Source organism: Acipenser ruthenus, chromosome 10 (genome assembly GCF_902713425.1).
Source record: "Acipenser ruthenus chromosome 10, fAciRut3.2 maternal haplotype, whole genome shotgun sequence".
Classification (NCBI taxonomy): Eukaryota; Metazoa; Chordata; class Actinopteri; order Acipenseriformes; family Acipenseridae; genus Acipenser; species Acipenser ruthenus.
This window is the reverse complement of record NC_081198.1, coordinates 11,504,468-11,530,163: the sequence shown is the minus strand read 5'-3', so window position 1 is coordinate 11,530,163 and position 25,696 is coordinate 11,504,468. Positions and strand designations below refer to the sequence as shown.

The 25,696-nt window shown below is 38.3% G+C and overlaps 1 protein-coding gene across 2 annotated transcripts; it reads right to left on the bottom strand.

The window, feature by feature from the left end:
• Positions 1–610: 610 nt before the first annotated feature.
• On the bottom strand, positions 611–25,552 carry LOC117409827 (protein Niban 1-like). 2 transcript variants are annotated; one of them, XM_034016131.3, is made up of 14 exons: positions 25,349–25,552; positions 12,738–12,868; positions 12,420–12,551; positions 12,110–12,224; positions 10,776–10,940; positions 8,579–8,694; positions 7,691–7,795; positions 7,287–7,449; positions 6,722–6,909; positions 6,284–6,445; positions 3,818–3,928; positions 2,913–3,020; positions 2,424–2,535; positions 611–2,275 (listed from the first exon to the last, which is right to left on the bottom strand). In XM_034016131.3, the coding sequence occupies exons 1-14, from the start codon at positions 25,401–25,403 to the stop codon at positions 1,665–1,667; spliced, it is 2,274 nt and encodes a 757-aa protein (XP_033872022.3). In that variant the 5' UTR covers positions 25,404–25,552; the 3' UTR covers positions 611–1,664. The 2 variants fall into 2 exon arrangements, with proteins under 2 accessions (XP_033872022.3, XP_033872032.3); XM_034016141.3 differs by having other exon boundaries at positions 12,420–12,548.
• Positions 25,553–25,696: the final 144 nt, after the last annotated feature.

The following is a 25,696-nucleotide window of genomic DNA, read 5'->3' as shown; positions in this document are numbered from 1 at the left end:
ATCAGTAAGTAAGCAGGGCTGGTCTTAAGGCTTGCTGGACAATGAGACAACTTATCAACCTAACCAACCTTGTTTTATGTTACTTTTTAATTCAAAACAACATATAGCACCTGGACCATGCATTTATATTTGCATTGTAAAATATTGAAGAAAGAACAGAAGTGTATGTTACTAACTTAGTAATGCTGTATATTTCATTTAAATATATACAGCATTAGTAAGTTTGCCCATTTACCGGTATTGAAAACTAAAGCATTGAGGACTGAGTAAATCTAAATGGAAAATATACAGTAACACAGATTTTTTTCAAATGTTTATTGTAAGGAATAAAGCGAACACCTTTAACTTATAAACAATATTTAGAAATGACAAAAAAAAACGCAAACAATAATGTACACATTTATTAAATGCCAAAGTTTACACTTTGAAGTCTTACACATGGGGCTGACAGTGTTAACTCTATGAGGCAAAAATAATCCTTCAGTTTAGTTGATCATGAATGATCCACCATCTCAATTCTTCAAGGGATCCTACAACTTCTGGCACAGGTATTCAATTTCTGACTCCTAGAAGAGCATCTTCCTGTTTTAAAAGATGTGATGCTTTTGTAAGGACTTTACAATTCTCAATCGCTTTGCAGGTCATCATAAGCTGTCATTTTGGTTGACACTGATGAGAGGAAGTTTGAATATATGAGTTCAGCATTGGCCCCTTATTCTGAAGATACATTAGGGCCAGATATTCCTGCAATTACTTAGTTGTTGTTATAGTTAAGAATGTCAGGAATTGCAAAACTGTCTTAAATAATTTTGTCTAATACTAAAAATGGCAATATTGAATTATGAAAATACAGCTGTGTTCTGAATGGAACAAAATCAAAGATGTTATCACCGGAGAAAACTAAGAAAGCAAAACAAAAAAATAATTCAGTGATATGTAATAATAGTATTCCAGTTAGAGGGAATGTAATCTCTGTTGTTAATACTTAGTACTTATTCCTTACTTGCTATGATGTTTATTTATGTATTTACTTTAGATATGTATAATCAATCCATGCTGAGATTTAAATATATATATATATATATATATATATATATATAGAGTGTGTTTCTGAAATATGCATTCTGATAAATAAAATCAGGATATTAAAAGATATCATATGTTAAACCATTGTAGAAATTAATGCACAATTCTTGGCAGTGGATGGCTATTTGTGAGTTGTGATATTGAGTGGGCACAAAACCATTATACAAACAAGTGTACTCTCACTGCATTCATTTCCAATTGGTTAATGAATACACTGAACAGCCAGGACAACAATTATATGTCAGTTTTCCTTTAGGTCTGACTAAACTGTTGCAGCAAGCTTCCATATATCTATATAAAAACAGTCTGCTAATAAACCTTGTGTGTAGCCTGTCTGCAGTGGGTGGAGATACTGATCTACATACACAGTACTGTAATATTGTTTCTTTGTTTCAGAGGTGGGAGGTGTTCTACCAACTACATGAACTGTTTCAAAACCAGCTGTTCAGTTCACCCAAAAGGTAACCTTCTGAACCTGGGTAAATACACCAGCAGTGAGAGTTATAAATTGTGTTTGTAGCAAATAGTATGTGTAAATGCACTAAAGACTATCCTGTCCTTCATTTATAATCTCTGTCTCATTTCTCTGAAGCCATGCCACTTTCCTCTCCTGCCTCATTGTTCTCGGGCCTGTCACTCTCCAAGGTTCTGAGCTCCTCCTTCAAAATACTTTCTTCCTGTTCCAAGAGTTCGACATGTGACTCAGGGTCCCTGTCACCTGGATCTTCTAGTCTCACTACGGTTATTAGGTCTCTGATTTCCTTTAGATTGTCTGGAGCTTGAATCTCCTTGTGGATGGCGTTTTCCTGTGTTTTCTCCTCTTCTTCTTCATTAGCAATGTCGAGTGACGCCATGGTGACTGTTAGAGACTCTGCGTTAATTGTTATGCCAGGGTCAATACCAACTGCGCTAGGTTCCTGCTGGTCATTCTTGGCTGGCACTATACTCTCTGGAACCTCAGGTAAAGCTGGTTCTGGTTTTGAAGGCTGGTCTTGGCTCTCTGGGACCCCATTTCCTGGAGCCTGAGGATTAGCATCTTCAATGGGGGGAACCAAGTGCTTCGCCGGGCTTGCTGGAATCGATCCTGGCAGAGTCTTGCTGTCTGTCAGGCTGGATTGGCTTTCAAAAGGGAAATCGATGCTATCCACAAATAGGTTGTGCTTCTTCATGTTTGCAGCTTCTTTCACCACTGCGTACAACAAAAGCAATTTGTAATATTCAATATATAATCCAACCGGTAATGAGCAAAGCTCTATGGAGCATAATTAACTTGTTGACAAGACTGATTAGTTTACAGATGGTTATAAAGTAAATACAACAACAGATATGCTTCTTACCTTTGTCAATCTCACTCAGTAGAGTCTGAAGTATAATTTCTTCATAGACATGTTCCACTTGTATAAAGTTTGTATAATCAGCAAAGATGTACTGTTCAAACCTCTGGAGCTCCTGGAAAGAATCACAGAAAAAAAAATTCACATAGAGGAATTCTACCAGAATGCAGGTAATACATGTTATAGTGTCTCTGAAACTTGTTTTTCTAAAACTCACTTGATTTGATCATTCTTTTTACATTCAATTAACATCAGGTTTATGACTTATTAAACATCCATTTCAGTGTTTTCTATTCGCCAAACAAATTTAGAGGAAGTCCTGTTAGCCCATCTGCAAACTTCTCCCAATACGATTGGTCGCTGGAAAAAAAAGATCTAGAAACAATGTGTTCTTATTTGATATAAAACTCGGTCAACAATAGCTCCTGTTGAGCTTGGTTTTCTTTAGTGTTAGCTATAAAGTGGGTACTGGGTGATTGCTGAATCACTTACTGGTTTACAGTTGGGAGCCAGGCTTTTCTGAATTGTCGGCATGGTAATCTCCACTAGCGCCTCCTGGAAGAGCTTCTTCCTAAGCGTGCTGCTGTCGTAGTCGTATTGCTGTCGGACAGATAACAAGCATTAGAGAAACAGTATTGTATGGTCTAGATGTCAGGACACAGACAGCTGCTTCCCATGCAGTCTGCACAAAGAACCGTTTTATTAATAACCAATCCTCAATTTTAGCAGTCTTATTCCTATGTGTTTCTTCAAATTTGCACTCCTTTTTCTCTGACCTTTTATTTGCATCTATGCATAAGTTAAACACATACGTTCTGAGTCTGTAAAGGTCTCACAAAACAAACATCTTTGGAATTAAACATATTTGAATTCAGAAATCAAAAGAAATTGACACCAGCTATTTGATCACACATTGTTTATTAAAAATGATGTTATGTGTGTGAAACGTGCAGGTTATGTGTAAATTAAACATATATGCCATGCCTTTTTTATACTGGAAATGTTGAGATCATGAAATAGAATCAGGCACGTACTTAGACGGAGTATGGATAGCAGGGTCAGGATAGAAAATCAAAACAAAAGTATATTTTTAATACTAGACAAACTGAGGTTTGTTTGACCCATGTGGTTCCAGTCCATAAACCTTTGGGGGCAGATTTTGTAATATCTGAATAATGCTTAGTGTTCTCAACCTGCAGTATGGAAACCTTTTCTCATATTTTACACAGTGCTGTAACGATAAAGGCATGCTATAAATGTAAGTAATTACACCTGTTTCATATTTACCTTTTACTCTTAAATTGCATTTACTCTTAAACATGTTAAACATAATTTAAACAAAGGGGTATTTTCTACACAGTTTAATAAGGGAAAGAGGAAAGTCCAGACCAACTTACCTTTAACACTCTCTGCTTGACCTTCTCAATGGCTGAACAGATTTGGAATGGGTCCCCTTGCAGAGAATTGGACAGTAGTTGCTCGAAAGTGTGCACTACATTGTCCATAATCTGAAATTAAACACAAAATGTGTGTGTGTGTATATATGTGTATATATATATATATATATATATATATATATATATATATATATATACATACATACATACATACATACATACATACATACATACATACATACATACATACATACATACATACATACATACATACATACATACATATACACTACCAGTCAAAAGTTTTAGAACACCCCCATTTTTCCAGTTTTTATTGAAGTTTAAGCAGTTCAAGTCCAGTGAATAACCTGAAATGGTACAAATGTAAGCGGTAAACTGCCAGAGGTTAAAAAAAAAAAAGTTTAGGTTACCAAAAACTGAAAAATAATGTACATTGCAGAGTTATACAAAAAGGCCTTTTTCAGTGAACAAGTAATGGGTTAAGAACTTACAGCTGTTCTGCAGCAATGGAAGTAAATTAAGCCTTGAAAGTTGATGCTAACAATTCCTACAGGTGTCCCAACTTTTGTTGATTACTTACAAACCCTCTGTCTGTATAAAAGCAGTGTTGGAACAGACTGTTACTACACCCTCTTAAGCATTATTTGGACAGTATTGTACATGCATGAAGTAGTATATTGCTCTCATAATGGCGAGAAAAAGGCAATTAACAAAGGAACACAGACAGACCATTATAACCCTTAAAAGTGTAGGTCTTTCCTTTAGAGAAATTGCAAAGAAAGCCAAGGTGTCAGTGAGTACAGTTTCCTACACCATCAAAAGGCACTTGGAAACTGGAGGAAACTGACAGGAAGAGGTCTGGCAGACCCAAAGCCACAACAGAATCAGAAGACAAGTTTCTGAGAGTCAACAGCTTGCGTGATAGGCGGCTCACAGGACAACAGCTTCAAGCACAGCTTAACACTGGTCAAAGTAAGCAAGTCTCAGTTTCAACTGTGAAGAGAAGACTTCGAGCTGCAGGTTTGACAGGTCGAGTGGCAGTAAGAAAGCCATTGCTAAGATGGCAAAATAAGAAAAAGAGGCTTGCCTGGGCCATGAAGCACCGCCAGTGGACTACTGAAGACTGGAAGAAGGTCTTATGGACCGATTGAATCCAAATTTGAAATCTTCGGTTCATCACGCAGGGTTTTTGTACGCCGTCGAGTAGGCGAAAGGATGGTTCCTCGGTGTGTGACACCAACTGTCAAACATGGAGGAGGAAGCGTGATGGTCTGGGGCTCTTTTGCTGGATCCAGAGTCGGCGACTTGCACAGAGTGAGTGGCACCCTGAACCAAAACTGCTACCACAGCATTTTGCAGTGCCATGCAATACCCTCTGGTATACGCCTAGTTGGTCAGGGGTTCATCCTACAGCAAGATAATGACCCAAAACATACCTCCAGGCTATGTCAGAACTACCTTAGAAGAAAAGAACAAGACTGTAGGCTTCAAATCATGGAATGGCCAGCACAGTCTCCAGACTTAAACCCCATCGAGCTGGTTTGGGATGAACTGGACAGAAGGGTGAAAGCAAAACAACCTACAAGTGGGAACTTCTGCAACAGTGTTGGGAAGAACTTTCCGAACAATATTTGATCTCCATTGTAGAAAGAATGCCACGAGTGTGTTCGGCTGTTATATCTGCAAAAGGTGGCTACTTTGAGTCAAAAATTTAGATTAAATTTTGTTAAACAAAACGATTCCATGATTTCTTTTTTTATCTCCAATTGTTTATTTGTTCTATGCTTTAATTTCAGAGTACATTGAGACATTAAATAGCGTACATTTCAAGAAAATCTGAAAAAATGGAGGTGTTCTAAAACTTTTGACCGGTAGTGTGTATATATATATATATATATATATATATATATATATATATATATATATATATATATATATATATATATATATATATATAAGAAAGCAGGAACTCCTCAGCTGTATAGCCATGCAGGAAATGCTGTTTTGTAATATCAGTACTAAGCAAGACACCCAGACAGAAAATAAATAACAACTGTACTAAAAAGAAAAAAACAAAGACAAACTTTGTTAGTGAGAAGTTGAAGCAAAATTAAATATGACCACAAGAGGGCACTGTGGATTAAGAAATGCAATGATTCTTATCGGTAAAAGTCAATCTGCTAATTTGGTTAATTTGATTCTCTTTACTATGTTACACAGGGAGAAAGTATTTTAAGGGGGGGGGGGGGGGGGGTTCAGGCTGACAATGTTCAAGTTCAATAAAAGTTTAGTTGCCCAATTCATCTCATCTCAGACTGTCTGCATTAAATTCTGGTTTGCTTGCGACCCATCCCTAAAGCTGTATGCCATGTACCTTCAGGTATAGCACTACAGAATGGTCTGCTGAATGTACACATTAGGCATTACTATTGGAGTCAGACCTACCTGCTGCATGTAGTTCTGTGTGATCTGTACAAGGCGGTCAGTGTTGGAGAATTTGAAGCGGTTCCTGAGCTCCTGTAGCTGCTCACAGAGGACATCCACCTTCCTGTAGCAGGGCTGCATCTTCAGGGAGGTAAAGGGCAGGTCCCCCAGCTCGGCCAGGCCCTGCATACGGGGGTGGGGGGGAGGCATGGCAAGTTATAGCAAAGGTTGTTAAGAAAGGATGCAAGCACAGAGGGTCTATAGTATAGTATATAACTCTTAATCAGTCTGTTTGTCCCAAAGCAAGTAAGTACTGTAGAAACAATAAAATGTCATCAATCTGCAAAGCCTTGTGAGGACGTTGGGTACAGTGGTTTTAAAGGCAATTCATTTTCAAGGTATCAAATAGATTAGAAAATGGGGTTATCATTTCAACATTTACTCATACCAAGCAAGTACCTTCTTCAGCTTGTCGATGCTGCTGCTCTCTTGGTAGTCCTTGCTCATTTTATTAACTTCTGTTTCAAAGACGAAGCGGATCTCACTGAACCCAGAACTGATGGGTCCCATAAGCTCCTCCAGTATAGAAGACAGGTAGGGCTGGACATTCTCCATGCAGCATTTCACTGCTGGCTGTGAAACTGTGGCTGCACTCCAATGGGACAGAAAAAAACAGGCAAATGGAAGGTGTGTCTTGGTTTATTATTTTATTTAGTGCTGAATCAGATCTCTACTAGGCCTTTTAAAAGCCACACGTTGAGGAGTTCCAGAATAAATAAACAGTGAAAAGGTGAAATAATGTTTCATTTTAAGGTGGCGTTAGAGGCGTCAAAGGATACATCCTGCATTTCGCGGAAAACTGCCACACTGACAATACATGCTGTTTGGCAAATAGCTTTCTTTTGTTCTGTAATATTTATTACCCAATGCTATGGCTGGCAGCTGTATATACAATGCATAGAATGAAGCACAGTCCACTTGAAACTTTTCCATAAACATTCCCAAGGGACACTCCGACACTCACCTTTCAGCTTTCCTGCGAGGAAGTTCTTGGAGTTGATGATCTGATCCATGTCGGATCGAATGAGTCCCTCCTGCTGCTTAGTTGCTGCTCTGCACTCTTCTTCTAGAGCTGCTAACCCAGTGGAAACCTGTGACATGACCACGTTGTAGGCGTCTTCTACAATCTGCAGCGAAACAGAAACACGGTTTGTTAGAGGAGGTACTACACCTGGAAAGCTCTGCTGAGATACAGTGGTGATGATGTTCAACCTGGCTAAATCTCACTATAAAGTTGTTTGCTCTCCAGCCCTATAAAGAAGTTTTAAAATACATGTGGCCAGACATGGTCAAGACAATTAACATCGATATGTTTTCTATTTGTCATTTTATTTTATTTTTGGAAGGTCAATCATGCCCAACACATACAGCAAACCAGGCTCTCATCCGGTCGTTCTTCTTTCCCTTCATCTTGGGCAGCAGCTCTGTCTGAAGAGAGGGCAGCAGCTCCTCCATTACCAGGTTACTCAGAACCTGCAGGTGAGAAGCAAACTCTTCAAACTCAGCTCTATCCAAGCCCCAGGTCTGGTGGAAACCCCCAACCAATCTGACCCAACAGTCCCTTCAGATGTATTGTTCACACTCATTCTTGCCATATCTCCGATGCAATCTTTGCTGGAAGCATGGCAAATAATCTAAACAGAAGGAAGTATAGAGAATTGCATGGAACGCTTATGGAACACATGATATTAAACAGGTACGATTTTACGAATTTCTGAAATAAACTTTATTGGTTTATTAATTACACAGTTGAATCATTTCTGTAAATTGGCTGCCCAGACAGTTTTGATAGGTCTGAATATTTTCTATATAAAGCAGCCCTTTTCATCTCTTGTGCATGCTTCCTCTCCTTTGTTACCATGACAATGATCACACACTGAGGTGTTAACTTAAACAGAAGTTTACTAATGAAGTAGTTTCCTGTGGTCTGAGGCAGTTTCCTGCACACAAGAGCAACTTGTATATAAATTGGGGGCCAGCATGTATATCAGGGACCACTTTATCCTGTCATACTTATGTGTTTGTTTTATTTATCCTTCATATTGTAAAATACAGATAAAGAGTCAGTTGTGGACACTTAACCGGTTAGTTTAAAATGAATATCAATTTCTACCAGTGATTTATTTCCAGTACAGTACTACCTCAAAAATACTGGAACGCTTTCCCTGCCAGCAGACCATCCAGGTACCTAATTTTTTTAAACAATCATATTTGAAGCACAACTGTATTCAATGCTGCTGAATAACAATAGCCCACCTGGACATCCTTGCCAATCAACATCTCCCAGGACCCATAGTGGCCTTTCTCCTGCCTGTAGAACTGCACAGCCTCTAGGAAGGCCCGAACCTCACACTTTGTCTTCTTCTGGTAGTCTAGAATAGAAAACCGCTTTGAGTTCTTGTTAGAATGAAAAATAACATTGTAATCACGCTACCGTGCAGCTGTTTGTGGTGGAAGTAAAGCATACTTTAGGATATTACACCATCCTGAAAATACTTTCAATTAAACCCGGTCACAGTCATAACAATAGGTTGTGTGCTCTGCTTCCCCCTTTATATTTAGGTCTTTCAGTTATTAAAGCATTTCATTTTAAATAATACTAGTGAAGTGGTTTCCAAATGCAAGTTTAAAAATTCCTCATTTGCATGTGCTAATATACCAGAATGTAATTGTGAGGGGCAATCAGTGCCAGAGATGAATATGTATTTATATAATAGTATTTGTCTTGGCGTTACTCTGTGGAGGTCTGTTTAGAACTTCCAGAACTGTTACAATTTCAGACAATGGCAGGCACATTTTCATCTTCCTCTTTTGTTTTAAAAAGGCTTTTAAAAACTATTTCACAGCATGCAGTAGATATATTATTGGCACCTAACCACCAACCGACAAAAAAAAGATGAAGTAATTTCCACAGGATACAGGCCTCACACTTTTGGTTATATTTAGAGTAACAAGTTTCATGAATATCAAGAACAACACCAACTCCATTTCTTAATAAAATATACTAATTGTCACATGTGTTGATTGTCAGTCAGTATCAAATCAATTCAGTGATAAATAATTCCACTGCTATTTTAATCATTTGCCGGTGTTAAGATCAATAGACACGCTAATGTTAAAGCTATGATATGAGTGAAATGAATGTCTAGAATAGCTACATACGTTGTAAATCAGGCTGCTGGGTAACGGTTTGACTTGAAACAGTTTCACAAACGTGTCATACTATTTTTTAATACACACGTAGCAGGCAGTGTTATTTGATACACTGCCATTACGTATTCTGTCATTGTCGTCAGATTAGGTTAAAAGCTTTAAATCCACGAATGCAGAGGAGACACTTTTGCAATGTGGTTAAGACGTTTGGTGCACAGGGTCTTCGGTTAGCGTCCAGCCTCCACCCAGTTACATTGGTGCTGTCACCCGGATCTCATAGGCTGGCTGCAGCTGATCACCAAGGTTAAAGGGGAAAGAGTGTTTTGTGTGACACACTGCCATGACAGAATCTGTCCAGTCCCCCGTCTTGAGAAGAGATCCGGCTCTTTTGCATTGTGGTTTAGATGCTTGCTTGCAGTGCAGTTTTATTCTGTTTTTACTTAAAATTGTCTTTACTTGCTATTACTATCAAATAAATCTAATAGTACTAGCAAATAAAGACAATTGTAAATAAAGAAATTGTAAGACTTTCTTTAGTTCCAATCAGTCATCCCAACATTTTTCCAGTTTATCACAAACTTCTTGGGGTTTTGCCATATATTGATTGGAAAAGTAAATCACGGATACACATAATAAATACATTAAAATCTTTTTACAAAGGTTAGTCTTTCCCCAACATCATTTGCCATGAAGAAATCCAACAGATTACGAAGCAGCATACTGCACACTTGTCTATTTTTGTGCCTGAGGTTCGCCTTCAGGAATGGGACATGTATGAAATAATGAAATCCTCCTACAGCATCCTGATGTTTTTAAAGATCAAATCGCCACTGCTACCGTCTGCTAAAGACTAGTTCCACAGTTCAACAACCCACAAGCACCTTCTTTACAGTCCTGAGACTGTGGTTTACATCAGTCTTGCATGGCAGCACATGTCAAAGCAGGAAATTAGTCATTTATACTGCGATTGCAAATGGCACGTCAGATATTCATGAGCTTTTACAAGGGAGCTGCATTGTCACCCTATACAGATTTATTTCTGTCTGACATAATAAGAATATTTTCTAACTTTTTCATAGAGGCAATCGATTTAAAATAAGCAAGAGTAAAGTTTTTGGTTTTTTTTGTAGTTTTCAAACTTGTATTTCCAAGAAACTTCATGATCAATGGAATTATTTAAGTGGATTAAACAGAATGGATAATGGTGTGTGAGGAGAAATCAAACCCTTTTATTTGTTTTTAGATTTTCTTGCTTGTATTTCTTTGGAATTATCTGATGTTAATTTACAGCCCTTTGTACCGTGGTTTTGGTGTCTGATGCAGTCTCCGAGCGCGGCTGCAAAGCTCTTCTGAGAATCTGCGCCGTGGAAGCAGAAGTAGCTGTGTTTCTGATAGGGCTGCCACAGGTACACAGGGAACTGATCAGGCATGGAGACCATGGGAGGAGCGTTCTCCTCGCTCACACCTGGGGAGAGAAACGCAAACATAAGAACATAAGAACATAAGAACATAAGAAAGTTTACAAACGAGAGGAGGCCATTCAGCCCATCTTGCTCGTTTGGTTGTTAGTAGCTTATTGATCCCAGAATCTCATCAAGCAGCTTCTTGAAGGATCTCAGGGTGTCAGCTTCAACAACATTACTGGGGAGTTGGTTCCAAACCCTCACAATTCTCTGTGTAAAAAAGTGCCTCCTATTTTCTGTTCTGAATGCCCCTTTATCTAATCTCCATTTGTGACCCCTGGTCCTTGTTTTTTTTTTCAGGTCAAAGAAGTCCCCTGGGTTGACATTGTCTATACCTCTTAGGATTTTGAATGTTTGAATCAGATCGCCGCATAGTCTTCTTTGTTCAAGACTTATCAAAGTGTTAAGTTTCAATACATTTCCATGCATATCTCTCTGAGACACCACTGAAAATTAACTAAAAGGGGTCTCCCATGGGAAAAAGTTGATATTCCTGTCAGAGAGACAAGAAGTAAAAGACAGAATTCAATAGTTCAAGTCCATTTGATTTGAGCTTTGATTAGCCAAGCATTTCCTGTACTCAGATAATTTAAACTTTTTTAAACTAGCCAAATAACTAGTAACACGCCTCTAGGTTCAGCAGTTACATTTTTTTCTTTTAAAATGACAGTTTCCCATTCAAGAAAACATATTTTAGGGTTTTCAATTCCACATTTTATTTTTACAATATAGTTTCCCAATATAGTTCTTAATCAAATGCCAAAGAGGCATGGTTTGTGCTATTTAGTAATGTTACTGTTATTTTTTTGGTTTGTTTTAAACCAAGAAGCCCATTCCTGGTCTCTGCTTCCAGCCCTCTACCATTCTGACTATTTAGATTACTTTCAACTTCCAAGGTAGTGGCATAAACAGCCACTGGAGAAAGAAAAAAATGTCCTTTCTGTAGAACTGTCGTGGGCGACCATCTGTGGTAATGCATACCTCACATCATAGATAGGCGTGGACAAGACAGTGGTTACTTTCTGGCTAACAGTGTCCAGATGTCCAGTCCAGTGTGAGAACTTCATTTTTATTCCAAGCCCCAAATACAAACCAGTGGTTGTTTTTTTGTGTATATATGGTATTGTGATTTCTGTGCAGACCTTGTCAATTAACTTTCCGCCACACTCACCACTCGGATCGGGGAAAAACCTGTCTGCCAGTGCACTGTATTGATCCTCAGACATCAGCACAGCGCCTCCTGCTGGAAGCAGCCTGATCTTCGGGCTTGCTCCATTCATAAAGCTCTGGGGAGATTGTTATAACATTGTTAATCGATTCTATTTGCAAACATTTCTGATTTCTGAAATCATGTTTTGATGAAAATTAGATTAATCTAGTGATTTTATTTATAGTGAATAGACTACTCTGTTGAGTGCATGGTAAAGAATAACTCAAACTGGCCTCATAGCCATTAATCAAAGCACTGACTGTCAACTCACATCATAGTTTTCGTGGATCTCCAGGCTGTAATCAGCTCGCACCAGCACGTAGCGCTCCTTCCATTTCTTCAGTTCAGCAGAGTAGTGGGTCATCACCTCTTCATGCAGAACCTTCCCTGGTTCTGTGTGCTGCTACATGGAAACACAGAGCCATCACACACCAGTCTTCTACCCTGCGTCCCACCATGTAATCCCCAAGTTCAGGTTTGTAGTGCGGTAGGGTGTCACTGTCCCCACTGAGGTTAATCATTCTGGAGTGCTGCCTAACAGTTCTAAAACATTTATCAGGAGTAAGAATAAAAAGGTGGTGCCTCTTACTCTGTGTTTCAGGAGCTGTGTCTGGACTGTCCTGTGCTGCTCCACCTCATCATGTAGCTGCCTGAAGAATGCCACTGCGTACTGACGTCTGTAGTGGGGGCTGAAGTTCTTCAACTCTGCTTCAGCTCGTCCTAGAAGTAAAGAAACTAAACCTGTAAGTTCTCCTATTGTTGGGAAATGTTTTCCTTCTAATGTTTTGACTTCTATTCCTGTCACGCTGGGTAACATTTTCACTGTTCTGGAGTCCAAGGTTTATTTAAAAGGTCTATATGATTCATGTCCTGCCTACTTGAGAAAGTCTGCACTCAACACAATGAGTTTAAAGTGCCTCCCTCTACTCCCTCCTACCTTTTAAAAACCTGTGCAGAAACCATGACAATTAAGGCTGATACCATACTTTATTTCCCATGTTGCATTCTGTTTAACTATCTGTTTATAAGCCAGGTCTGTATATTACTGTGTTTCTTGTTTAGTTAATGGACACATTAGGTATGTATTGTATTGTACTGGAAAGAATGTTGGTCATCCATCGTTTCCTGGTAAAGGGCTTCATTTATACTTAAAATGTCTTGATAAAAAAAACTTTATGACAGGCTAGTAGCTGGTGTAAATTTGTTTTGGTATGGTATGATGTAGCACAGGGGTCTCCAACCCTGGTCCTGGAGAGCTACAGGGTCTTCTGGTTTTCGTTTCAACCGAGTTTTCAGTTACTTAATTGAACCAATTATTGGCTTAATTAGTCAAGATTAACAAGTGTTCCAGATTTTTAGCCATTGATTACGTAAAGACACCTAGAAAACCTGCAGCAGGATTGGTGCTCTCCAGGACCAGGGTTGGAGACCCCTGATCTAGCAGACTGAAAATGTGTTTATATACAATTTTTTTTTTTTTCAATGACCAATGGATTCCATAACGTGAAAGGGAGTTACACACACACACACGGTACTGAGAATTTGCATGGAAATTGTAGTTCAGAGAAGCCACAAGTTTATTGACAACACTAGTGGAACCCAGCATGTCGAGACTACAACTGACAACCCTCGTCTCTATTTACTCCACGTTACATTTTCCTTTCCATATTCAGTTCTGTGTTAGTGAGTGTTTACATGAAACTAAGCACAACATTTGCCAAACCTTTTTTTTTCCCCAATACGATTTTTTTTTTTCTGGACACATATTTTGTTACCAAGTGGAATTCAGGATATGGAATTTGGCTTGTTGTCTGGAGAACTAAGCTGTGCTCCAGACTGTCTGTGCAGTGATGCTTAGCACTCGCTTCACAGCTCTGCTTATTAGCCCTCCTCAGCTCTATGCTCAGATTCCTCAATATTTTAACCACAAATGGTATATACAATCTGTAAGCAAATATATGACAGGAACAATTAAAAAAACAAAATATAAGCCTTTGTGATCCAGCCTTTATTGACCAGTAATCATTAAAACACTAATATGCAACTCAAATTAAAACTAACAGACAAAAGGCCTTTTTTTTAGTCATCTCCTTGAAACCACAAATAAACAAGGCTTGAATTTGAATGACAGTTTTAAAATTTCAAATTAGTTAAATGTTTTACCCTTGAATTGGTGTTTGACATTAAGCTAATTTAACCCTTCCCTCACCTAAAAATGCCACTTTGAAAAGAGTCATACGGTTCAAACTAGCTTAATATCCAAGAATGTGCCTTCCAACATGGTCTTGATGGTTGTAACTGTGGTGGTTAAGCTGCAAGCTGTCCAGACGTGTTTTCTGGTTGCTTCCTGGCAACAGTAACTCTCTTTGATAAGGGGTTTTTCATGCAGCTTATACAGACTAGGTTATAAATACATACTTTAACATGTAAGTTCAACCTCCCCAACTAAATACAGGCACAACAGCATGTACAGCTTCAAGTATAATATTGTTATCTTCACAATGTTATACCGTATCATTTATACAGTGTCAGTAGGCATATTACCTTTATTGTTTAAATGATAAATCACATCAATCAGTTATTATCTGGTAAGTTGGCTACAGTTCCATCAAAAAAGTTTTTTAAAGTACTGTACCTGCATCTGCAAGCCAATCAGATCACAGGAAAGACAATGACATAATGGAATATTCTGCCACAGACATTTCAGAAATGTATAGACTAATTATTACCAGTATTGTATGTCGATACAAAAATAATTTGTTTTTTCTTCTTATGATTATTTGTAATATTCCATCTGCACGAAGTGCATTTTGAAATGTTTGTCCTGTTTTTTTTTTGTTTTTTGTTTTTTTGTAATTACAATACTTAAAAACAAACTCAACAAAACTGACACCAAGCACCACAAAGCAAGCGTAATTAGTTTTACTGACGGAAAATGTAAGGAGTTTCCTCTTGTTCTCTGTTCCCTCTGGGCTCTTGTCAAACCCACACAAGCGACACTAAATTGCCGATTCTGAAATATTCTGGAGTCTAATGGCAGTCTGCCTGGGCTACAGTCTCCTTTGTCAGGAAATCAAATTGAAAATTGAATACGAAGGAATCGTTTCAGTTTTGGAAAAGTCCAAAATGCGAAATAAAATGATTTATCAACATTACGGCTGCAGGATAACCCACCTCATTTTATCCAGTCGAGTTTTCCCCGGGATGTCCTATACACCAGACTGCTAATCTAATAGTTGGGTGTATACAGTTTGTAACACAGTTATACCCCCTCCTGCAGCAGTCCTATAAGCAGGCAGTTGGTAAAAGGACACTCAGCAGTACATGATCAAAATTAGCAGAGGCAGAAATAGGAAGGTAACAACCAATAAAGACAGGTTTAGAGCATAGAAAGGTTTCCAGGAGTGGAGAGTAATCCGATTGATTCTTGCTATATTGATATTGATATAAATTTGCTGAGTGGCCTTGACTCTGACCTTGTATCCAGTGTCCCAATCTGAAACTTTGCACCTTTTCTCAACTCATCCAAGGTGGCTGAATTAATTTATTTCAAATTTTATGAAGTAACAATCTTTCGCATAAAGGTGTGCTGATTAGATTTTAACTTTGTACCATTTGTACCTGAAGACTGGACGCACCCCCCCACTGCCCCCCCCCCCCCCCCCTTAAATTCCTATCCATTCCAGTTCCCCCTTTAAAAGGATGCAACCCCAGCATCTTGTTTCTGCTGCTTTGACACAGTTTTACAGCTGAGGTGGAACTGAGGAATAGGAAGGCTCCACACTGTGCAGTTTATAGTTCAATATAGGCCCAGCTTTTTCTTACAGTAAACAAAAAAAAGGATAGTAATAAAGAATTAGTTATTTAAGCTAAAATGCAGGATTAAGACTGCTTTTTCCTGTCCAGCATTCCATCTCTGTGGGAGCATTAATGGCACCACCATGTGTCTCATTGGCAGTCTGGAGAATTCCACACATAACAAATTGCATCCCAATGTAATCTTAACTTTTATGGCCTCAGTGGTTCAGCCCTGACACTTAACTAAGCAAGTGAGGCAAATAGCAGAGTGGTCTTAATGTGTGTGAACCTGCACTTTGTATTAAACTTTGGTATACATTTGAAGACACTGCATAACAAAACCCTACCTGACACAGCACCACATTTAAATTGATTACTGGTAATAGCTGAAGCTCTCAATACTGTTTAGCAGTGAGTGTCCGTACACAGAATGATTTTGACAAACGAGGAAAAGAGGAAACACAAAATTTGAATTTGTATATGACCACAGGGAAATGTCTAAGCCCTAAGCGTGCAATGCTATTTTGTCTGAAGACAGTGGTTACACTGTCTTTCATGTGAGAGTGTTATCTTTCTGTACAGTATCTTTTGAATACAGTACTGCACATAGTTTGCATGTTTTTAGTGCCTAATCTTTGCAAAAGCATTCTACTGCTCTCTCAATGGCACATTTTACGAGTTCAATCGAGCATGTCTTTAAACACACACAAACAATAAAATGCTGTATTACAAACGATATACATATACGTTTAATTATTTTGTATTATAAAAGATATCCAATTCAGTGTGCACTGACCTCTTGAAAATAAGATAGTTGGCATATGAAGGGCTTTCCCCAGTAAGGGGAAATTTTACTAAACAAAAAACACATAAGACCTGCAACAAAATGCAGCCTGAGCTCTTCGGATATCCTGTCATGATGGTCTGTGAGCTCAGTGTCTGGGCTACTTGCTTTGTAGTGGAGCACTCTCTCACAGGAGGTATATGAAGAAATGCTGAGGTTTCCTCTGCAGAAGGAAGAGAGACACTCAGCAAACGGAGCAGAATCTCCAGAGAGGCAGGCTGAACTAGACATGCAGGCAGAGCAGGGTCCCTCCTGTTGCTTACAGAGATCGTATACAGTTAAAAAGCAAAATAAAGAACTTTGACATACAAGCAGACTTACATTCTATCTATGTGTTGGTTTTAGGCATACAAGCAAAAAATGAATCCCTTTCCAAAAATAAACATGGAACTTCAGCAGGCTGTAAAAAGTAACCACATTACAGTATTGCTTTTCCCCCCTAAGCTTATTGTATAATGAAACCCAAGTAGACGATTTACTGTACAAACTGGAAAACTTAACTGGGTCTCTCCACATATGAGTGCTTTGTTGTTTAGCTAAAGTAATAATTATTCTCTTACCTGGACATCTGACATGGCAAGGGCTTGAGTATTCATGCACTCTTCACACAATACATTATATCATTAAAAGATTAAAATTATCATGAAGTACAGTGTGAGATGTGGAGGCAGTATGTTTGTTATTGTACTGTATATACAGAACTGTAGACTGACAGTTGTCCTAAAAGCTGTTACTAAATAATGAGGAAGAAAAACATATGAGATAATATCCAAACATTTCCGGAGCTGTTATTAGAAGTTCCACTGGGTAATATAAAATTTATGAGGAGCCTTATTATTGTGATTCTAGCAGTTACATCATTATTTATTTTTGCATTAACATTTCCTTTATGAGAGTGCATAATGCTGATTCACAAAAAAGCAAGCGAGCAGACAGGTTTTATATTTTTATCATAAAGTTGTTATAGTTATATTAACCTCAAGTTATATTCAATCGTAGGACCAAAACCTGTAATATTAAAAACTACCACTGTTTAAATTTCAACATACTGGCTTGCAGCCCAAGAATAATGAACTAAATCTGAGAGCCCTAGAGACATGTGACAGGATCACCCTCCCAACAGCAGTGCCGTTTCTGTGGCTGGCAGCATAACGACCTCAGTTGAAGCTCAATGAGTGTCAAGTTCCTTTTTACAAATTCCAGGTTTAAGAAACACAAAAGCTGCCTCATTGAAGAACTAGATATTCTGGTTTATGAAATAAAACAATACATTTAATTCAAACACCAAAAACAACTTCAGTTGTTGTAAAACTGCTGAGATTTTATAGCCGGGCGGGGTAATTAACAAGAAACTAAAAACAGGTTTTAACATTTTTTTTAACTGCTGCTAGTCACATGCCAACCATCAGCTGGTAGAATCTCCAGCAGGGTAGTTTGTTTGTTTTCTTGTCAACAGGCTGCCCTTGTGAACAAGGTGCTGTGTCTCAAGGAAAGCAGCAGGCAATAGAACTGTTTACTGAAAAGATGACTAAATAAATCTGTCCCCAAGACACATATTTGGGAAGGAGACGGGGTTAGGATCCAAGGCTTAGGCTGGATTTGGAAAATGAATGTGTTTTTGCAGATGTCCAGTCTGAAAAATGAATTAGCATTCCCAAACTGTATTTCTCCAGCCTGGCTCCCTATGTAGTCTCTCTCTTTCAATTCCTTTAAATGTGGGACAATAGAATCTGCAGGCACAGCAATGCCTCCGAGTTCAATATTTCCTCCAGTAATGCTGTACATTCAAAGATACTTCAGAGTTTCAGGGTTATCCTTTACAGACCACTAAGATATCATAATTATTGCATGTAAATGATTTCCCTCCCTTCATGCAATATATTGGAAAATAATGTTTTTTTTTTTCTTTTTGTTTTTTGGCATCTCAGCCTTATACTGAGATAGAGATGAGAGAACAGCTGGCCATGATGTCATGGTAGGACATTCGTATGATGTCATGGTAGGACATTGTCCAGGAACTGATGATCTAATATTCCTTACACTTGGTCCACATTAAGTGATGTCAGTGATGTAAAGATATCAACAATGATATCTCAGAAAACAAGACAGCACTGAAATGTGATGCTGTATATCGTAACCCATATCTGGTAAACAATCCAAATGGATTATCTTGATATAATTCCTGTTCAAAGGTCCTACCCCTAGTTTTCCAAGAATGTTACATGTCCAATACTGTGGAACATAGCAGATTGTATCAATTAGTTACCTTGTATTATTTATTTAAATGTGTACAAGCTGGAATGGGTAGATTCTGCCTCCTCCCCTCTGCTCTGCAGCTGTATCTCCCTCTCAGGGGAGCTCAGCTCAGGGGTCCCATCAAACTGGCCATGGTTCACCACTCACAGCTGTCTGAGGCCTCAGCTCAGAAGCAGTTTTCATTTTGTTTTTGGTTCTTTTTGTAAATGGTTTTCCACAAAAGGAAAAAGGAAACACTGCACAAAGAAGATGTGTGGCAAAATCATTCCCGAGGTGATTGGCATAATTTAAGCATTTCCTTCTTTAGATTAAATTAAATGTATTTTTTTTAGGTATACCATTTCAGAGAAAGGGAAAAGCACCACGAGAATGCCTTTATAGTAACAATTTATAATATCTAACAACTGACCTATCGGTAGACCCCCGCATTACAGCACAATGGTACAAATACAGCACATGGCTTTGATACAGAGCATGGCACTACAACAGTTTATCAGTGTATATTGGTTCATACCACTGGTGTGTCAAAATATGAAAATGGGAACACCTGGCTTGTTGTACCATTCTAGTAATGGTTTGTAGTACCATATAGCTACTGTAGAGCCACTGCATTGAATAAGTATTTAGATAATAACTATAATTTAACTTAGATTATTAAGCATGGCAGCCTAACATTGATACAATTTAGTACTGGTGTATGTATCTGTTTCTCTGCAGACTTCAAGTTTACTGGTAATGCTAAACACTTATTTCCAGTCTTTAAATCCTTGATGCTTGCTGCCTAATTCTCACCTGATCTTTTTATATTGGGAGAATACAAATATTTGATAGACCACCGATCACTGCATCAGGAGCCCCCAAATCTCTCTTTGAATGTTGGACTAAATTGTACAGTTTTGATTCATGACATTTTGACAGGCTACCAGCATGTATGATATCAGAGACTGCAGTGGCTTTTCTGCTTGAAGGAAAGCAACATTGCAACGGAAAGTAAACTTAACCAAGATATAACTAGGATACAGGCTCCTTGGTAGACACTGACATGTGGAGACAGACTCTGTTACTCCATGTGACAGAGACAGAATGATTCTTGGTGATAAATCTCCCTCCCGACCCGTGAGGGCACTGTGTAAAGGGAACAGAGTGCCCTGGACTGGATGGCCAGACAATTAATTCCCAGGGTTAGGCAGTAGTCAGCCATCTAGAAAGGGGGTGGAGCTACGGTACACTAAATCATCGACCTGGCAGGGAAACGATGTGGCAGCCTCGGATTGGAGGAGCCGTTGCAGTCATTAACCAAGGGGGGCATGATTGACGGTATATAAGGGGATGTAACAAGGTGATCTGTTCTTTTGTATGGTTAAATGCTGAACCGGAGTGTTTTGTTTGTCTAAAATATACCTGTTTGTTATTATTAGACGGCTAACACGATCCGGAGCTGTCACTACAGGCCAGCACAAACCCAGGCAACACTGCACATTGATCACAATAAATTGTATTTGCACCACGAGCACTACAGCACTCACTTTGGACTTGTGACCACGTTTTGTATATTAGTGTGTGTTTAAAAATACTGTGTATATTATTTCGGGGCTGAACCCGTGGATTTAACGGAGCAATACACATCGCTGTGTATTGCCTGTTGTCTTTATTGTTTACTGTTGTCATCAGACTTTGGATTATAAATAAACTATCATTTTACCAGTAGTTTGTTGTTTGTCCTTGTCTCGAGCACTGCATCGCCCCTACACCTGCGCACTGCAAACCACTTTGCCACACTCCATTACAGAGCCTGCCAGCATTCCACATGTTCCTTCACAAGGAAGAAATGCAGTTCTGCTACACAGTTAAACATATTTTAGTTTTCTGCCAAAATAATGGGGCTGAACCCATATTGAATACATGAGATCACTGCTGAGAGATTCCCCCAACGTTTTCTGTAATTGAGTTGCCATGGAAACAAACAGCACAGTCTATAAAATGACATAAACCACCAATAGGCTTAGTTCATCCTACCAGTGAAAAACAGTACGCTCACAAACAGAGGGACCTCATAATTGAATAACAACTGCACAGTACCCGAAAGGATAACAATCTATTTATAACATCAAGAGTTTATTGGATAATAACCAAATGCAATCTGAAATGTCTACAGGAGACTGGGGTGTATGATAAACGTTTGTTGGAGATTGTGTTCCCCATGTAGATTGTAACAGAGGGATGCATGGACACAATTAGCGGATAAGAGTCCCCGTTTTTTTGGACGAGGAGCCTAATAAAAACTTGGCAGAGCAATAAATCCGCTGCCAAGCATTGCGTGTTTAGTTTCTGTAATGAGCCACACTTTGTAACCAGGACTTTTATATTTTTTAGCTGTGGTAGTGCTACTTCTGTGGTAGACAACTTCAGGGTTTTCCTTATTAAGGTCATTTAAACACTTACACCACAGTACACTGTAGGTTGTGTAGCGTCAAGTTAATCCACTCGATCATTGCTCCAGACCTTATGAGCAGAAACTCTGCTTGTTTCCATTTAGTACAGAATTATTTTTGTCATCTTTGCTTTGAAATTATGACACACGAACACTGAGAGGGGGAGGGGGAGGGGGAGGGGGAAGTGCATCTATTTCAACATCAATTACATATAACACTCCTCAATAGATCTCATTGTATAAAGAAAATGTAATGCCAGGAAAATGTGATTGTGCAAACCACCATCCATTTCCTGAAGGCAACATTTAAAAACCATATTTGAGAAGCTCATTCCTAACTGGGAAATTCCTGCAGATGTTTGGACTTCCCTATTTAAAAATAGTTGTTTGTACAGGGTGTATTTTCAGCTTATTGTACCAAATACTATATACAGTACATAATAAACAACTGGAATTTAATTTAGTAAATCAGTTTAAAATCTATTGGTCGCGGTACTCTTCAATGGGGCCTATTTAGAACAAGAGTAGGACAAATTTAGAAATCTAAAGAGTAGGACAAATTAATTTTCCGTCAATTTGGAATACATTATTTTGCTTCGAGTGATTGGAAGGGATGGGCAAAAGAAAAAATGAAACAAAACAGAGCAGCACTTTACATTTACATTTATTTAGATGTTTTGGTGTAATTGTGTTAAGGATCTCTAAAGGGAAAACCAAATGTTCATTTTCTGCACACCTCTATTGCAGTTAACACAGTCTAGGTGCAGTACAGATGTAATACTGCAATTAAATGTAAATATGGTAATTGCAGTGATTGTAAATTGCAGCTTAATGTTCTGCATTTACACATTTTAATCAAATGCTATGAAAGATCTTTTATAAAGTAAGTCATACAGGAATTCTGCAGAGCGCACAGCCACCCAATCCCAGTGCGTATGTTAGCCTGTGCCCTGTGATCAAGCTCAAATTACAGCGAACATGACATCATTCAGTGAATGAATCATTTAGTATCTGGACCTGATTAATTCCACATTTTTGATACATTTTGGAAGCGGATTACAGAAGGGTATGTCTGTGCTTCTTCTGTAAAGATGTTTTCTGGGGTGTTTCTATTGGGTTACACCTATGCACTCATCCTATTTTGACAAAATCTGAAATTGCATTAAAAAGCTGGAGACTGACTTGAATGGCTTGGTATTCATAACAGTATTTAACCATTATCTAGTGTAGTCTCTGTGTTTGGTATCTCTCATTTTCATAGACACAACTGAATGCATTTTTTTTAATTTGTCTGTTCCTCCTGTACTCTCTATACTTTGTCAAAATCAACTTCTGCTGGAAAGGGCCAGTGCATTTGATAAATACTGGTCCTGGGTAGCTAGCAGCTGTACATTCTGCAGATTATGACAACAAGACATCTATCTGAGCAAAGCAAGTGTTAGAATTTGTTATTATAATAAAGTTCCTGCTGAGTGAAGAGCACATTTCTTTCTCTGACTAGGAAAGTGACAGATCAACCCTTCACCCTACAATTGTTCACAAAATATACCATGAAGGGTACAGTAATGCTAGTGAGGGACCTTGATAAAAATGCTCCCTTTGGCATTCATATAACTGTAAGGCTTATTAAATGTAATATGCCAACAGGAATAGTCTCCAAAAGGGGATAGAGTTCAGTTTGACATTCAGCCCAGAACTAATTATATAGCTTCGCAGTGGAAGAAAATGGTCATGAAACAGCTTGGCAAATCCAAATGCTCAGCTAGTGCGGATCTGGACGTGGTAACAGAATCAGAAAAAAAGGATTATCAAAAACACACACACACACACACACACACACACACACACACACACACACACACACACACACACACACACATATATATATAGTGATTTATTTCTTGGAATTGTGTAGGATCTGGTTATAAACAAAAAAAGGACTGAAATGGCTGCTTAGTTAAGAAATAAAAGTTAAATATTTTGTTACATGCAGCAGAATAAGAATTTACTGTAGTGCTCTTTTGACGACTACATATTTCTATACAACTAACTGAGTAAAATACAGGATCTGTATCTCATGCTTACTTTGTGATGCTGCTGTGGGGAAATCAGTTGAGGATCTGGCTGACAGACAACGAGATTCAAAGACTACCACTACAGAGAACCTGCATTTTTCCCTGTAGCCTACATAATATTGTCAGTTATTATCTATGCTGCAACATCGACATATCATCCACTTACCACATACTTTCCTTCTTTGGATAACAATTATGTGTCTAGCCTTAATTAGCAGCAAATCTGTGCTAGCTACAGTTCACTAAAGAAGCTAGGTTATATTTGAACTTCTAGCTCAAATGCAGTCTTGAAGTGCAAATCGAGGGTTGAAAAGCAAAGGTAAAGTAATGTGTTTCTTGTAAACGCTCCTGGGTATTCTGTAACCCATTAAGAGATATTCACAAGCAAATGAAATGGTTTTCTTGTCTAGCAGTGCTGTTCCTGGCAATAATGATAAGACCCCTCCTCAGAAAGCTGTTTAACATCCGCCCAACACAAATCCTGGATGCACAACAACTTGCTATCGTCTAAAAGTTCTCTTCTCTTAACACCTTTTGGTAACAGATTTATTTTGGGAAACTGATATAGGACATGTTGCAATGTGTTCTAAATATAATTTCTAACAGACTCCAACAACAAGTTTTTTTGTTTTGTTTTTTTTTTACTTGGGCTTTGCTGACATATGCATTTCTAAGCTACATCCAGCTACATGTTCACAAGTACTATGTCTAATTTTAATTTGAAAAGTATGTTTTTTTGGGGGGGGGGGGGGGGGGGAGTTTGGGCAGTATGACTCTTCCAAGATAGGCTATTACACGCAGCCACGTAGTGAGAGGTGCAGGACAAGGAAGAGAGGAATTCATTTTTTTTCCTTTGCTGGACTAGAAATCAGTCTTCACATCAGCCAGTCATCTGAATTTGCCAGACTTCCTCGTAGCTTGTCTGGAAAGATTGCTTCTCATGAGGTTACAAAGCACAGGATTGTGATAATATATATGCCTTATCAACTCTTTTAGATATACTGCCCTCTACCTGTCAGAGAACCAATGTATTATTATTATTATTATTATTATTATTATTATTATTACTTGACAGATTTTTCTATTGACAACCCTCCCAAAAATATCAGCTATCTTGTTGAACACTTGAACAAATGAAACAAAAAAACATTTACAGTACTGGGTACAGTATTCATAGTTCTGTTTTCTGCTATTTCCACTGGCAGTGAGATTGTGGGCGGCATGTGTAAGCTACCACATGACTGCACTGTATTAAAAGGGTGAAAATATTATTTGGCTTGTACTTAAACTTAATAGTTATGAAATTAAACAGGACGATATCAGGCTAAAACCAGTTATTGGTTATTGCAATGCGAGTCCCCAATATTCTGGGCACGCTGCCTGCATGCTGCTATAGTCATGCACGCAAACCAAATGAACCACAAACTAAATAAATCAAAAATACTTTTTGTAATTTATCATGGACGTTGTTGAAAGTTACACTACTGTCCAGCTATAAACAATGACAAAATATGCCCACAATATCACAATTTCGTGTCAAATATTTTTTTCTTCTGTGAAATGGATATAATACAGAAGAAGCTACAGCAATTATTACAGTGGTCATTCTGACAATTACAGTATAACATATCTACTATTTAACACGTTAAATGTGTTTCTGATATTCTCAGATCAAAAGCGATAATACAATAATCAATCAGTAAGTGACAACAAAATACTAGTATTCGGTTAGTGACAGGTGGATGTGTTTCTGGAAATAATACAAACTTCAGCACTGTCTAGGCTATATTACTTACCCCTTATGTAGTTGCATTTATTTTCATCCAGAAGGCTGGAAGAAGATCCTCCCATTGTGTAATAAAAACCCGTTAATTATCTCTCAGAAATGAATTACGGCTCTTTTAATTGCTTGAAGAGACTTGCAGATGTACAGCACGCTCCTGTGTGACTCGCAATCACTGACTGGTGGAGAGAGACTTGCTTAGTGTTTACTGTGGGCGCTCTCTCTATCTCTGCGATATATCATAAACTTCCTCAAACTGAGCAGCACCGCCTTCCGTAATAATCCGCCCATGCAAGAGTAACCGGGTTTAATTAAGCAGCTGCTGTATAAAAAAATGGGTTTGGGTTTTTAATGTTTAAAT